The 14,678-nt window shown below is 45.6% G+C and overlaps 1 protein-coding gene across 1 annotated transcript in view; it reads left to right on the forward strand.

Annotated features, from left to right (window-relative positions):
- Entpd1 (ectonucleoside triphosphate diphosphohydrolase 1) overlaps window positions 1-14,678 on the forward strand; it is an 82,887-nt gene extending 68,209 nt beyond the window's left edge. The window contains exons 4-10 of the mRNA XM_038331990.1: window positions 1,202-1,352; window positions 3,045-3,204; window positions 4,165-4,401; window positions 5,461-5,721; window positions 9,915-10,034; window positions 11,685-11,822; window positions 13,722-14,678. Coding sequence (XP_038187918.1) covers window positions 1,202-1,352; window positions 3,045-3,204; window positions 4,165-4,401; window positions 5,461-5,721; window positions 9,915-10,034; window positions 11,685-11,822; window positions 13,722-13,928 — 1,274 coding nt within the window. The 3' untranslated portion in view covers window positions 13,929-14,678. The remainder of the gene's footprint in view (window positions 1-1,201; window positions 1,353-3,044; window positions 3,205-4,164; window positions 4,402-5,460; window positions 5,722-9,914; window positions 10,035-11,684; window positions 11,823-13,721) is intronic.

A 14,678-nucleotide genomic window follows, 5' to 3' on the forward strand; every position in this document is an offset into this window, starting at 1 on the left:
TCCCTTACAGGAGCGTCCTAGCAGAGCTCTCTGCTTCTTCTCCAGCCCAAGATGTTTCTTCTGCTAACACTCTGCTAGAGAAGCCCCCTGCTTCTAGGAAGCGTCCTAGCAAGGTTCTTCTGTTCTGCTCCGTCTTGCTGAGGCCCACTAGGGAGCCTCTCAGCAAGGTTTTTCATCTTGGTCCCCTAATGGACGTCCCAGCCAGGTTCTTCTCTGGGTGGCAAATGAAGGTCATCACCCAAGACTCTTTTGAGAAAGAGATTTGGAAAGGAGGAGTCCAGGAGAGTGGCTGCCTCTGCCACTCCAGGGCACCTCTCAACTGAAGCAGTAGAGAGGCTTATATAGGGCTTCTTAGGGGCGGAGTTTTCCCAGGGAGAAAGGGGATTGGTTAATTTTTCCCTGCTTAGGGATTGGACAGTTTAGCTTGTCAAGGGCAGAGATGGCTCTGACTTCATGGCCAATCTGTGTTTCTTTCACTGGTCTTTTTTAACTTTTTGACTCTGATCTTAGGACGGGGCATATTTCTTTCACTGGCTCTGATTCTAGGGACAAAGTGTGTTTCTTTGACACTAGTTTCACATCCAGGGCACATGTCTTTAGTCCCAGGTTCAGGGATAAAGATGTTTCTCTCCCTGGCCCAGGTCTCAAACACAGGGTGTGTTTCTTTCTCTGACTCTGGGTTCAGAGTCAGGGTGCTCATTGATTGGTCGGTTTCTCGCTCCCAGTTATCCCTTTTACCCTATAAGAACAGGAGCTCTTCACATCTGGGCAGAAGGGGAAGCAGGAAAGGGCCTCGCCCAGCTTTCTCCTTCCCCCTTTTTCGCTCAGTCTGGAACTCTAGCCCCAGGATAGTGTTGCTGGCATCTGCATCTTTCCCCTCCAGCTAAACCTCTCTTCAGCCAGCCTCACAGACACGCCCAAAGGGTATTAGGGTGAGGATTAGGGCACCTCGTTAGTTCATTCACCTGGTGCTTCTTACTACAATTAATCTGACAATCAAAATTTACCACAATTCCCTCTAAGTAACACAGCATAATATATGTCATATTGAGAAGTGTTTCCTTCTGTTTTTCTTAGCAAGCACATTTCTTTGATATGGTTAAGGTATGCCCTACACATTTCTTTATTCTTTCTTTCTTTCTTTCTTTCTTTCTTTCTTTCTTTCTTTATTAAGATTTTCACCTTCTGTATTTTTCCTTAGGTCCTGGAATCTCAAAATATGCTCAGAAAACAAATGAAATAGACACATACCTGGCCGAATGCATGAAAATGTCCACTGAGTTGATCCCAGCCTCTAAGCATCGCGAGACACCTGTTTACCTGGGAGCCACAGCAGGCATGCGCTTACTTAGGTAGGGCAGTATGTAGAGACTAGGCTACCAGAGTTCAAGGCAGTGCCAGGGCACCTAGGATTATGGGATTTATAGCTACCTCACACACCAAATCCTGTGCTAAGAAATAAGTTTCATTAAGTATATATAATGGTAAGTCTTAAGTATCTCCCTTGGGGACATCAAAGGGGACAGAGTATTGGAGAGAAAGATTAAGGATGTGCACTCTGAAATAAGGGAATGAAGATAGAATTAATCAATATCTGGGAGATAAAAGGCAAAAGAAGACTCACAATATCCCAAGACGAGTAGGTCCAGCTAACGAAGCGTGGTTGGTCATCCCATTGGTATGTGAATTGTTTCTATCTTCCATCCATCCATCCAAGGAGTTGTGAGTGCCTGCTCAGTCCACAATATAATGAGAAGGTAACCCAGCCCTCAAGGGAATTAGACTCCCATCCAGAGTGATCTGTTGTTTGACTGTACAAAGCTGCTGTGGGAGGCCTGGCCTTGCTCAGGATGGAAGGTAGTCAGAATGGCTTGCCACAGCAGGGCTGCGTGAGCTGAACCAGGGAGGAGGGGCCAGAGGGGAAGGAAGGGCAGTGCACAGCTGGCAAAGCACAGCTGGCAGAGCACAGCATCCATTCAGCACCTGTGACATGTCAGAGAGGGCTTTAAGTGCTGGGGATAAAGTATCGAGCAAAACACAGCTCCTGACTCCATGGAATTTGTGCTCTAGTGGATGCACAAAAGTAGGGAAAGAAGAGAGGCCAGGGCAGAGGCAAGGATTGCCATAAATCGTCACGTGCAGAAGGGTCTGCATGGGAAGGAGATGGGGAGGCGGTGAAATACTAATAGAAGCTTGTGTTCTGAGTGCTGTGTTAAGTACTTGACACACGTTATTTAATCAAGGTCACTATGAAGCAAAGACATTAGTTACTGGAGTTGAGCAATGCCGTCACTCACCTGAAGGCCCATGGCTGGAAAGTAGCAAGACTAGGGCAGTGAGTGTCAGGACCTACACTAGAAAGAGCCTTATGGGCCACACCGGGAAGGCTGGAGAAATGAGATGCTGTTTAAGGAAGCAACAGTTGTTGATGCTAGAGGGTGGACTGGAGCGGAAAGGCTAGGGGCACTATGTCTATGTGAGACCCAGCTGGAAGGTGCTCCCTCTCACTCAGGGTTCTCAGAGTTTCAGACTAGGTCTCGGGAACAATCACATCATCATAACACAACTCTAAAGACTCCCTTTAGGTCTCGAAGTTTCAAACAGACTTAAGAACTGAATGATCATAGGAAGATTTTCCCAGGCTGGCTTCAGGGGACCTTGGGCTTTTGTTGCTCGTTTCTACAGTCCTAACTGACGTCACTCAGCGTCTAAAATATAAGTAAGCAGGGGCCACAGTGATGGTTAAAGCAGCGCATACAAACCAGCTCTCAATATGGCAGCACCAAGCTGCCGCCACAGTCAGTCTGAAAACCTCTGGTACTTTGAGCTGGGGGGCAAAGACAAACCAGTGCTTTGGAAAGATGCATCTACTCAGTGGCTGGAGGATTTGGACGTGGAGAGGCAGAGCCCAAAGGATGACTCCCGTGAAAGCCATGCTCCGGGCCCTGTGTCTCCTATTCTAGTGTGTTACGTTCTCTAGCTGACATGGGTAGGTGGGACTACGAAGACAAGAAAATGATAACCTCACCTCTTTTTTTGTGTAGAATGGAAAGTGAGCAAGCAGCAGACAGGGTCCTGGCTGCAGTGTCAAGAAGCCTTAGAAACTACTCCTTTGACTTCCAGGGTGCCAAGATCATCACTGGCCAAGAGGAAGGGGCCTATGGGTGGATTACTATCAACTACCTGCTGGGCAAATTCACTCAGGTAAATACCTCACACCGAGGAGGTGGTTCCTAGAGGGTCAATGCCACTGCTGTCTTAGGCAATATTTGGATCTTTAGCAAAATGAATGATGGCAGCAGATGAATGAATGAATGAATGAATGAATGAGCAAACGAGCTCCTACATTTGTAACCATCCCTAGAGGTATATTTGCTTTACTTTTACCACTGGAGAATATCAAAGTCATGTCTTCATTCCTGGGAAACACAGAGGAGATTAAAATCTATTTTAAAGATTTTATTTTTATTTTTAAAACTTATGTGCATTGTGTGCCTCTGTGTGGCCACGTGTACACGGGCGTAGTGCTTTCAGAGGTCAAAAGAGTCTGTTGGATCTTCTGGAACTCGGGTTACACGCAGCTGTGATCCTCCCAATGTTAGGAAACGAATTCAAGTCCTCTGCAAGAGCAGTATGTGCGCTTAGCCGCTGACCTTTCTCCAGCCCCCATATCTATTTCTTTTAAGGACATTTTCATCTTATTTAAAGTAAAACCAACTGGGCAGACTGGGGCAGGAGAATTTCAAGTCGAAGTCTAGCCCGAGCCACATGGTGAGATTAGTTTAAAACAAAGCCCAATGAAGCAGTGTTTGCTAAGGAGTGCCTAGGGCTCTTCTCTCTTCTCGTGGGGTAGCTCACCTCTCAGGACAGCACCCCCATTAGCAGACCCCACCCCCATAATGAAGCTTGAAAATAGAATCTTTTCTGGCTTAGGCAATGTAGTTGGTTGGTGAGTGAGTAGGATTTGTTCTTGCTTGTGAGCTGTAAGGTTTCCTGTCCTTACATTGCTGTTCTCTGAACTTTGTCTTCAAAGCCCTCTTGCGGACTGTCGATCTGGCACTGATTGGGGAACCCACAGTGGGCTTTGCCCCACTCTCTGACCCTGGCTCTCTATCTTTAGGAGGTAGGCTGTCCAGAGACTCCTAGTACTGTCCTTTCTTTCAGAAACAGAGTTGGCTAAACCTCATCTCAGCAAACCAGAAAGAGGGAACCTTCGGCGCGTTGGATCTCGGTGGCGCCTCTACACAAATCACCTTTGTACCAGTAAACAGCACTATAGAAGCCCCAGAAAACTCTCTGCAGTTTCGCCTCTACGGCGAGGACTACACTGTGTACACACACAGCTTCCTGTGCTATGGGAAGGATCAGGCACTCTGGCAGAAACTAGCCAAGGACGTTCAGGCAAGTGCAACCGAATTCAGTTCTGCCCTCTCCACATCTGGTCTTCAGCCCCACATCCTGTTGTTCCCCCTTTGTAATTCAGCAATCGGTCTGAAGCTGGGCATTGTGCCTTCCAACCCTTCTCAGGCAGGACACTAAGCTCCATCTGGTGGACCCCTGTGACTCGGTCCACCCAGACATCCCCTCCCATGTTTGTTTACTGCAGTATCTCCAAGGACATCACTAGGATCTTTTCTTGGAAATTAGTGTCTGGCCCCAGTGGTTTTGATAATGCGAGTTACATGCTAAAGTATTGTCTGGGGGAGGAGTGACCAATTGAAAGTTTATCCACACCATTTTTTAATCAAAGAGGGGAAAAAACCCTCTGCAAGGAAAATACAGAATTTGTCAATCAGCACTTTAAAAATTGTCCCCAGATGTTTTCTGCGGTTTGAATTCAAGAATAAATACTTGATGCAATGAGAGGACTGGACACACCCTAGCAAATACACACAGAGCGAAGTTGTCACATCCAGCTGTCCCACCTCTGGGAAGGGACAGCCCTCACCCCATGTAGTCTCTTGTTCTTAGAACCATCACCATCATGACTGCCATCTTGAAGCAGGTGCAGCCGAGAGGCGCCCCCACACCCCCAAGTCCACACTATGCTTGGTTATAACAGCCTCTCTTTTTCTCTTGGGGCTTAAAATCTGTTTGGTTTGTCATTGCTGCGATAAGAGCCCTGAGGCATATTCCCTCTCCTGGAGCTCCTGGTCTGCTGGGGGAGGAGAAGGGACGGCACGCAGACCCAGCTCCATCCAGGCTGGAGTCCCTGGACATGTGTCCTTGTGAGCCTGCTCCTCATCTGTGATCTTAGCACTAAGAGCCCAGGGACATTCCCAGCTCATAGTATTTGTGGGTTCATGCATAAATACCCTGATACATTGTATGCCATGCCTGGGCCCTTGTCTATAAACCTTCCTTTAAAAACTAATTCTCAAGGGGGATAAGGCAGAACGGGGCCATGAGAATGCTGTTCTGAGGACCATCATTTGGCATTCAAGTGCTCCTTCCATTCAGGTTTCAAGTGGCGGGACCCTCAGGGATCCTTGCTTCCACCCGGGATACGAGAAGAAAGTGAATGTCAGTGAGCTCTACGGCACCCCCTGCACCAAGAGATTTGAAAAGAAGCTACCGTTCGATCAGTTTCAAATCCAGGGCACTGGAGACTACGAGCAGTGCCGGCAGAGCATCCTCGAGCTCTTCAACAACAGCTACTGCCCTTACTCCCAGTGTGCCTTCAATGGCATCTTCTTGCCACCTCTCCATGGAAGTTTTGGGGTAAGTTTATGAAATGATGAGATATATCGGCTAGAGTGTTTTGGGTTATAAGCTGTGCAAGATGCACCTATAAGGTATTTAAATAATACCAACTTCTTACGCATAGTAATATCTTGATGCGACTGAGGGTTTGTCACTTGGCCTCACAATGCCAGTTTTTAGGATCACCTTCTCCATTATCTTTTTGATTTTCTCATGATGCTAAGAGTATACCTACTGCTACAGGTATCGCATCGTCACCAGCTGAGTCAAGGTAGGAAAGGGAACAACGGTGAGAGGTTTCTCTTTGTGTACCTCTCATACACCAGATGCCTTTTGGAGTCTGTTGGCCAGACCTTGGTGAAGTACATGTCCTGATGCCATCTGATAAAGGGAATTAATAGGATATTTGGCTTAGGTTAGTTGTTGTTTGTTCCTTCTACCTGGGTAAAGTAAGGGTTCAATAAGCAAGGAAGACAGAAGCTAGCTTCAGGATATATACCCGTCAGAGATGGCACAAGCAATGGGCTGCAAACCTGGGCTCTCAGTGCACAGAGAAGGATGTCAGAGTAGCGGCAGCCATGGAATGATGCCAGTGAGGGATTTCTTCTCTAACAAACAGATAGGAAGCAGAAATTCAGGAACCACCAAGGGAGAACTTAAATGAGCACCCATTTCATCCCTCAAATAAGCATCCCTCAAAGTTTAGAGAACTGGGGGATTATTGGATCCTGACGCCCCATTCCTTCTTTTCCTACGCTCTCCAGAATAGGATAAAGTGTTGGTGCTGAGGAGGAAGTCTTCATCTAGTCATTGCTCACACTGCCTGTTTGTTTCCCAAGACCAAGCACTACTGCCATCACAGTTAAGAAGTGTATCGCAAGAGTTACTTACCATCTGCCAAGTGCCAGCCACAAAGCAATGGTTACAGATAGAGTCATCGTCTACAATACTGAGCAAAGGACCAGGGCCTTTATCTTCCTTTCTCCCCTTTCAGAAACCTGAGCAGATGACAAGGGGAGGGTCAGTTTTGCCCCTAGACCTCACATGAGAGGAGTTTGTGTGTTTGCAAGGTCTGTATGCCCAACTTAATGTCACATAAAGAGCTCAGGGAGAGAGCACCAGGTCTGTTGTCATCAGACCTGACTGAACCTCTGTCCTGTGAACTGTAGGTGCTCTCAGTTGGAGTCGCCTCTGAGGAAACAGTGGGAGAGCCATGAACCCAGACCTGCCTTGTGGCGAGACTACCGCTTTTTCCTTTGCGGGCTTCTGGGATGAGTACAACATCAGCAATGGCTGCTGAATGCAGCTGTTGGCGTCAATTCTAACCCCAAACCTGGCTTGAGTGCCATGTGGCTGATCTGGTACTAGCTTCCTGCCATAGTGCTTTTGGAAGACCAAGCCACCTTCCCTGACTTGGAAGAAACTTTTAGAAGAGGAAAGATGGGAACACAAGAGGGGGGCATATGGTTAGGGTCTCTGGAGACAGCTAAAGGCTTTTTCATTCTAGTTGTAGCTAGGGGGGATAAAGTGAGAGAAAAGTGAATGCATTTTCCTGTTAGAAGGAATGCATCCCTGTCGTTTCCAGAGCCAGTGAGCCCAGAGCTGTGAAACCAGAGCATTTGCGGAGAGGCGAGCTTTGCTGCAACTGCAGCCGGCATGATGCTCTGTACCTCAGCCTGTAAATGCAGCATTACAATCAGTCCGTGTTCTCTAGTCTGGCTGTGCTGTGGCCTTGGCATCTAGATTGAATCTCACGTCAAAGCAAAGTGGAAACATCAAGAGGAGAGAGAACATCTGTTGAGAATTACTTATGAGGTAATTTAGAAATTGTTTCTTCGGAACTCATTGTACAACTTACATAAACAAGAAAGAGCAGAAATAGAGAAGTATAATGAAAGCTCATTTAAAATGTTTTACATACGTGTGTGCCCTGCTGGCCAATGAGCAACACAATGGAAAATCCACATGCAACAATTTAAAAATTACTTAAGCATTTATTAATAGGTGCTTTTAAATTTTGCATCGGGGATTTATTAAGTTGTCCAGACTGGCTTTTCTTTTCTTCTTCTTCTTTTTTTTCTTTTTCCAAGCTTTCTGACTCCAACTCCCAAGTAGTTACTTGGGATGATAGACATGTGCCACGAGATACCCTTTCTTCTTCCTCCCCTTTCTTTCCCCATTAGCCTCCTTTTTGTCCTTTGAAAGAAATCAAGTTTGTAAGCATTTATTACAAATTAAAATTGAAGTTCTCAGTGTGACCAGACATGAAAGAACCTAAAATCTTTATGGGTACAGTGAGAAAATCAAGGCTTACAAAACCACATTCGTCAGAACCAAACAGAGACATCTTTAGGAAAAATGCCCAGAGCCCCACTGCCCAGATAATGCCATTGTTGTTATCTGGTCAAGGGGCAAAAATTCAACGCCTAAGGTCTCAGCTTCAATCTCCCTTCTCTTTTTACTGCTAAGGAGGGCTTCATGCTCACCCTCTGTGGCTGGACTATTGAATGGTGTATAAGACTGGCTGACATCTACTCAGCGGTTACCCCTGCCCAGCCTCAGTACGCATGGATCCTCAGCTGTTGGATCGGCCGCTTTTCTCTGTCATCTTGTGGCTCTGAGTATTCTGGGCATCTGTGTTAGTACATGAAGTGAGGTGATACTGACCTGGCGGGGGCTTGGCGGCCTTGGGGCTCATTTGGGTTTCTCTTATCATTTTTATTTTGTTTAGAGATTTATTTATTTATCATGTATGCAATGTTGCACCTGTATCCAGAAGAGGGCACAAGATCTCAATCCAGTTGCTTGTGAGTCATTGTGTGGTTGCTGGGAATTGAACTCAGGACCTCTGGAAGAGCAAGCAGCTCTCTTAACCCCTGAACCATCTTTCCAGCCCCTTATTATTTTTATTACTGCCCACTCTGCTTGTTTCTGGCAAGAAGGCCCCTGCAGAGTCATGATCTGTACCCACTTCCCTCCATATAGATTCTGTCAGGCTGGTCTACTCTGCTGTCCTGCCCCCAGGCTGCCAGCATTCTCACCTATTCCCACACTGGGTGGGGGGTGGACTCCTGTGGTCAGTGCTCATAGAATCTCCACAAGAAGTTAAGCAGAAACCCACATTCTGCAGGGCTACCGCTGTGGGGCCTGTCTGCCAGGAACACTTTCTGATGAAAGTTAAGGATCTTCCCATCAGAAAAATGGACATCAAGAAATAAACTGAAAAATCAGCATAAAATTTATAATACAATCCCTTATGGTGAATCTGTGGTCCCCAGCTTATGAACCTTTATCACACACCAAGAAGCACATGAAAAATAGAAATTAAAGTCCAGGCCTGAGCCTAACTAGGCAGGGCAATGTCTAGGAGTGAACACTCCTACAGGCACTGAGGGCCACTCCGCACAAAAGTTTGGAAGGCAGATTCAGACACCAGTGCCCAGACATGTGATCCCAGTGCTTACACCACTGCTACCTCCTGCCAGGGCGGAGTCAACCTAATCCCTGGTGTTTGGTAAACAGACAAGGAAGTTGGAAGGAATGAGCAAGACAGAATGCAGAAGGGAGTAGGGACATGTCAAGTGGTCAGTTTAGGGACAAGTGCCTGAAGCCTGTCTCTGTCCCCACAAACGTGCGTGCTTACCCCCACTCCATCTAAACAGCATCAATACCCACAAATGTGCAACACCCACAAACATGCTTAACCCCCCCACTTCTAAACAACGTCGGCACCCCTCAGTGTATTTTGCTTGTACCTTTTATTGGTTGATGGATAAATTTGGCTTTGAGTTAACTTTCTTTGTTTTCCTAGGAAGCTGATAAAAGTAGATTGTCAGCTATATTACCAGACAACTATTTAGACTGAAAATGCAAGAAAAACCAAAGTTAAAAAAACGAAATCTTACTCCATACAAATGAACCATGTGTCATACAAATGGACTTGATGCATAGTTGCTTACTTTTGTTACGTTAGATATGAGTTCTATATAAACGAGGTTTTTAAAATGATGTGTTTTAAAAGAAGCTTCTGCTGGGTTTATTTGAGCTGAAATTGAAGCAGTCAGCTTGTTTCCACCGCAGGATTGCCACTAGAGGGTTCCCTTGTTGTTAGAGTGGGGAGTGAGCTCCAGAAGGGTCTGAGTCGAGGCTCCGGATGCTCCTGCGCCTTGGACACAGCCTGACACTCTGCGCTCTGCTTTCTGCTCTCTTAGGCTTTCTCAGCTTTCTACTTTGTGATGGATTTTTTTAAGAAGATGGAAAAAGACAGTGTCTCCTCTCCGGAAAAGATGACTGAGACCTTAAAAAGTTTTTGTTCAAAGCCTTGGGAGGAGGTAAGTGACCAGAAATCACAACTGTGAAATTGGCCCTGCACCCGCAATGCCATGGAGGGTGTGAATCTGCGCATGACCTCATGCTGATTTGACAAAGGTCCAGCAAATGTATTCGAAGGCCAGAGAGTGGGGCTAGGCATGCCATCATCGCCGTGCCCTGATGATTTATAGTGGTTCAAGCAACAGCCTGTGTTTCTTACTTAATGCACAATTTGGCAACAAGCAGCTGCTCCCATGGGTTTAGTGGCTTCTCTCTCACTCTGCTTCTTCAGTTCAGTTGCCATGGATACAGGATGGCTGCCGTGGCCTTTATAGGTCAAAAGAAGGAAGAAGCAGATGCATCTATCCTTTTGCAGGATAAAATAGAACATCCCAGAAGTCCCTCATCAAAAATAAAATCATCCCCTTATTTTTAAAAGCTGATTTTTCTATTGTTTCATTTTATTTCTGATTGGTACATTTTTATGATATACAATATGATATTTCAATGTTATATGTACATCAAACATATATCATCGTATTAGGATAATGATCATAATTGTCACCTTAATCATGTACCATTCATTTGTGGTGAGAGCATTCAACAACCTTTTCTAGGTTTTGAAATCTGTAGTTTGTTATTGCTAATCATAGTCAAACTACCACACAAGAGCAGAGCAGAGTTTATTTCTTTCTGGTGATGACCTATCACCTCCTTACTACCCTCCCACCATTCCTTGTACCGTTGCCTTTCCTGTCCTCTGATAGCCAACACTCCTTGTCTCGATGCTGTGAACTCTTTTGTATGCTATTTATTATATAATAATGGGTTTCGTTATGAATGGTTTACTTTTTAATATTCCATATAAAAATAATTCAGTATTTGTCTTTTTGTGTTTGGTTTACTTGACTTAATAATAACATTCTCCAGGTTCATCTGCATTGTACAAAATGGCAGATTTCATTGTGTGGTGTGTGTGTGTGTGTGTGTGTGTGTGTATGTATGTATGAGAGAGAGAGAGAGACAGAGACAGAGACAGACAGAGACAGAGACAGAGAGACAGACAGAGACAGAGAGAGAATCATCGAGTGAAAATGCAGATCCTAAGTTCTGAGTTTGAATCCCTGGGTGAAGAAGGCCACCTTATTCAGGGATGTTGGTGCTGTCTGTCCTCCAAAGGCTAACCTGAATGCTAAGGCTTTGTTGGACATTGTTTCCTTAAGATGCCCATAGAGGTCCTGCACTGACTGTGAACACTATGTAAGAGTCTCTGCTTAAAGAGAGACCAGTGGACTTCCTTCAGACGATGCTTTCATGGCGTTTAATATGCTAACACATTGTTAAGTTATTCCACGCATAGGGGATGGCATTAGATGCTGAAACTGACTGTTTCTGAAGCTCCTAGATGGAAGGAAGAAACTGCCTTTTCCCTAGAACACTTACTCTTCTCACCCAGAGCGCCTAGGAAGAAAAACTTCCTTGGGAGACCCAAGTGAAAACCCCATGCCCTCTAAGGAGTGAAGCGCCATCCCCACAGCCTGTAGGAGAGAGCTTACCCTCAGATCCATGTGAGCCGGGACTTCCTTGGCTCTTTACTGGATCTATCAGTGAAAAGGAGTCATAGAGAGGTGCCCACTCTACAGGTTTAATATTTCCCTCCCTACTTCTAGGTAAAAGCATCCAATCCGACAATAAAGGAGAAGTACCTGAATGAATACTGCTTCTCTGGGGCCTACATCCTCACCCTCCTTCTGCAAGGCTATAGCTTCACAGGCAGCTCCTGGGACCAGATTCGTTTTATGGGCAAGGTAACTTGGGAATTGGTTGGGGTTGTAGAAGTTGGCAGTAAGTTGGTGACAAAGCAGTTTTAACTTAGAAAAGGTGGGAGACCACGTGATTTAAGCTTTGATTTGACACCTGTTCCATCCACCATCCCGCCAGCTGGCAATGGTGTCAAGCCCTTCTGGGAACAGTAGGCAGCTATAGGCTGCCTCTAATGATGGCTGTTCACATTCGTTCACCTTTCCGCACACACAACTCTTAGCTGGTTCTCAAGAGGTCATTTTATTCATTTACTAGTATTTCATCAGCCATTGTCCACCCTGACTTCAGAATTCCCCAGAGGCGTCCCTTTGTGACTCTGGGAAGGGCGATCTTGGTTTCTTATCAGCCTTGCTAATGGGGCTGTTGCTTGGCAGCACGGCCTGGAGTGAGACCTAGGAAATAGCCTCCCTGCTGTGCTTCCCCACAGTGCCACCTGCAGGCATCCAGGAGTAAAGAAGCAAGAAGTGTGACCCCCTTTGATGCCAAACACCACAGCGGTCTCTGTGTTGCTAGCCCCATGCCTGCTAAGGCCTAAAATGTTTTAAAATACAGTGATCTCGGACAAACCAAAACATTAGAATCAGGATTATGGCAACTCCGGGATACTCATGTGATAATACTCTCTTCTTAATAGATCTTGCTCATTCTAATGAACCTTTTCCTTATTTTAACATCCCAGACTTCCTTCCATGCTATAAGACTATTTCATTTTTTAGAAGGATCTGTGTTAAATTTGGTGGATAAATTGGACAGTGTTGTTTTATATTCTTGGAATGCTACTGCATGGTCTGATGTCTCCAAGTCGGGGTGATGACTCCCCTAAATCTCGAGACTTCTTTGACATGTACAATCAGATAAGGTTTCCATCCCATGTCAAGAGGAAAAAATAGTCTAAATGACATGATTGTCAATATGGGTTAGGGTCGGGAAGAAAGGGGTATTGTAAGTTGGCACAACCTCTTAGGAGATATTTTTTGACGATTGTGCTGAAAGCCTTAAGAGTGTGCCCATCACTTTGTCTTATTGTTCCATTACTCGAGTACTAAGTAATTGGTTAAAATGGGTGAAAAGCAGTCCGTGTTGGAAGTGACAAGTATTACTATGTAAATTATCCCAGACACAGTTTATTGTTTACTTGTTTATTTTGTAAAAACAGCAGCAACATGTTCTCAGAGGGCCAGAAGGAAATGTCGCAGGAAAGGTTTCTTCTTCATGCTGCCTGTTCTTGCTAACTCCTCTATGTCACCATGGACAGCTCTCGTCATAAAACTTTTCCAAAATTATTATTCAAGTATCGCCTCTATTGCTGCAAGTTCTGAGTGACTGGAAATTATTTTTCCAAAGGCTAGAAGGTCAGAGAATGCCTATAACTTAATAAGAATCTTTATCAGCAGCGAGGTACGTGGCCTTCCAACTTCACAAAGCTAACTAGCTGGAATTATTTCTCCATGTTTTCCCCCATGAAGCCCCTGGGTGGCTTCTCTGGCCTGGCAAGGAGGTAAAAGGCTAGAACCAATCATTATTCCTTCATCTTTTTACCTATTTCCTGTTACCCCTCACTTAGTCTCCCAACTCGTGAAACAGTAAGAATGTGGACTTCTCATGGTCTCTGAATTAAGTGCTCCCAGGCAGGTAAACTGGACAGACATTCAGTAAGCTTCCTGAACTTCTAGGACGTAATGGTGAGGCTCCAAACTCTAATCATTTGCTTTGTTTTTCCCTCCACATCGTTCCGAATGTAGCATATAAAGTTAATCTATTGTGTAAAGTACGCAGGATGTTCTCTTCCTATTGGGTGCTCAGTGTTATGGGAAGGGTTACGTGACTACTACAGATTATCTTTTTGGACCACAAACAATGGGATTTTTCCCTACTGTTTTCAGATCGAGGACAGCAACGCAGGGTGGACTTTGGGCTACATGCTGAACTTGACCAACATGATCCCAGCTGAACAGCCACTATCCCCGCCTCTTCCTCACTCCACCTACGTCAGCCTCATGGTCATCTTCTCCCTGATCTTGGTCGCTGTAGCCATCACATGTCTGCTCATCTATAGCAAGCCTTCATATTTCTGGAAAGCGTCTGTATAGCAGGAGCAGCCGGAATTTGCTATGTGGAGTGAGAGAGCAACTTGCCCAGGGAGCATGTTCCTCCCTGCAGGGGACTCCAGAGTCACCGTCCCTGCTTTCCAGGGACAGTCTGGACCAGCACAAAGCTACTGAGGCTTTTGCTGAAGACTTTCTTTGGGAACACTCAACCACCTCCACTGCAAGGACTTCCTGGTGATGTTCTCTCAACTTTCCCAGCTACCTTCCCTCTCCTTTGTCCTCTGTGCTTCTGATCATGACTGTCATGGTCTGCGCTTCAAAAAAGAACAATATCAACTTTGTCTCAAAGAACTAAGAGTCCCAAGTGCCACACTGCCCAATGTGAGCTGGCTGCCATAGCTTTGGGATTCCTCCTCCCCCGTCTCGTGAGAAAGCCATACAGTGCCTTTGGAGAGAAGAGACACAAACCCATCCCAAACCTGCCCTTTAGATAGGAGGATTTTCTGAAATAGATATATACATGCTAAAGCCAAAGAATGTTGTGCACAGGAGCTGATGAGTTTGTGCTGTTGTTGTGATTTACCATCTGCTGAAGATAAGAGTGGAAGCAGTGTGTATTCCTGCACGATGCCAAGATGCTCTCAAGAAGAGCACACAGGCCAGAGGTTTTTGAAAAGCAGATGCACACATTGGCATTTGGGGGATACTGTGTGATAGTAGTGTGTGTTGCTAGGAAGAAAGCTACAGTGACCACTCAGGACTGGGAAAATATACCCTCTAATGCATCTTGTA

The sequence above is a fragment of the Arvicola amphibius genome, chromosome 1, assembly GCF_903992535.2.
Source record: "Arvicola amphibius chromosome 1, mArvAmp1.2, whole genome shotgun sequence".
Lineage (NCBI taxonomy): Eukaryota > Metazoa > Chordata > Mammalia > Rodentia > Cricetidae > Arvicola > Arvicola amphibius.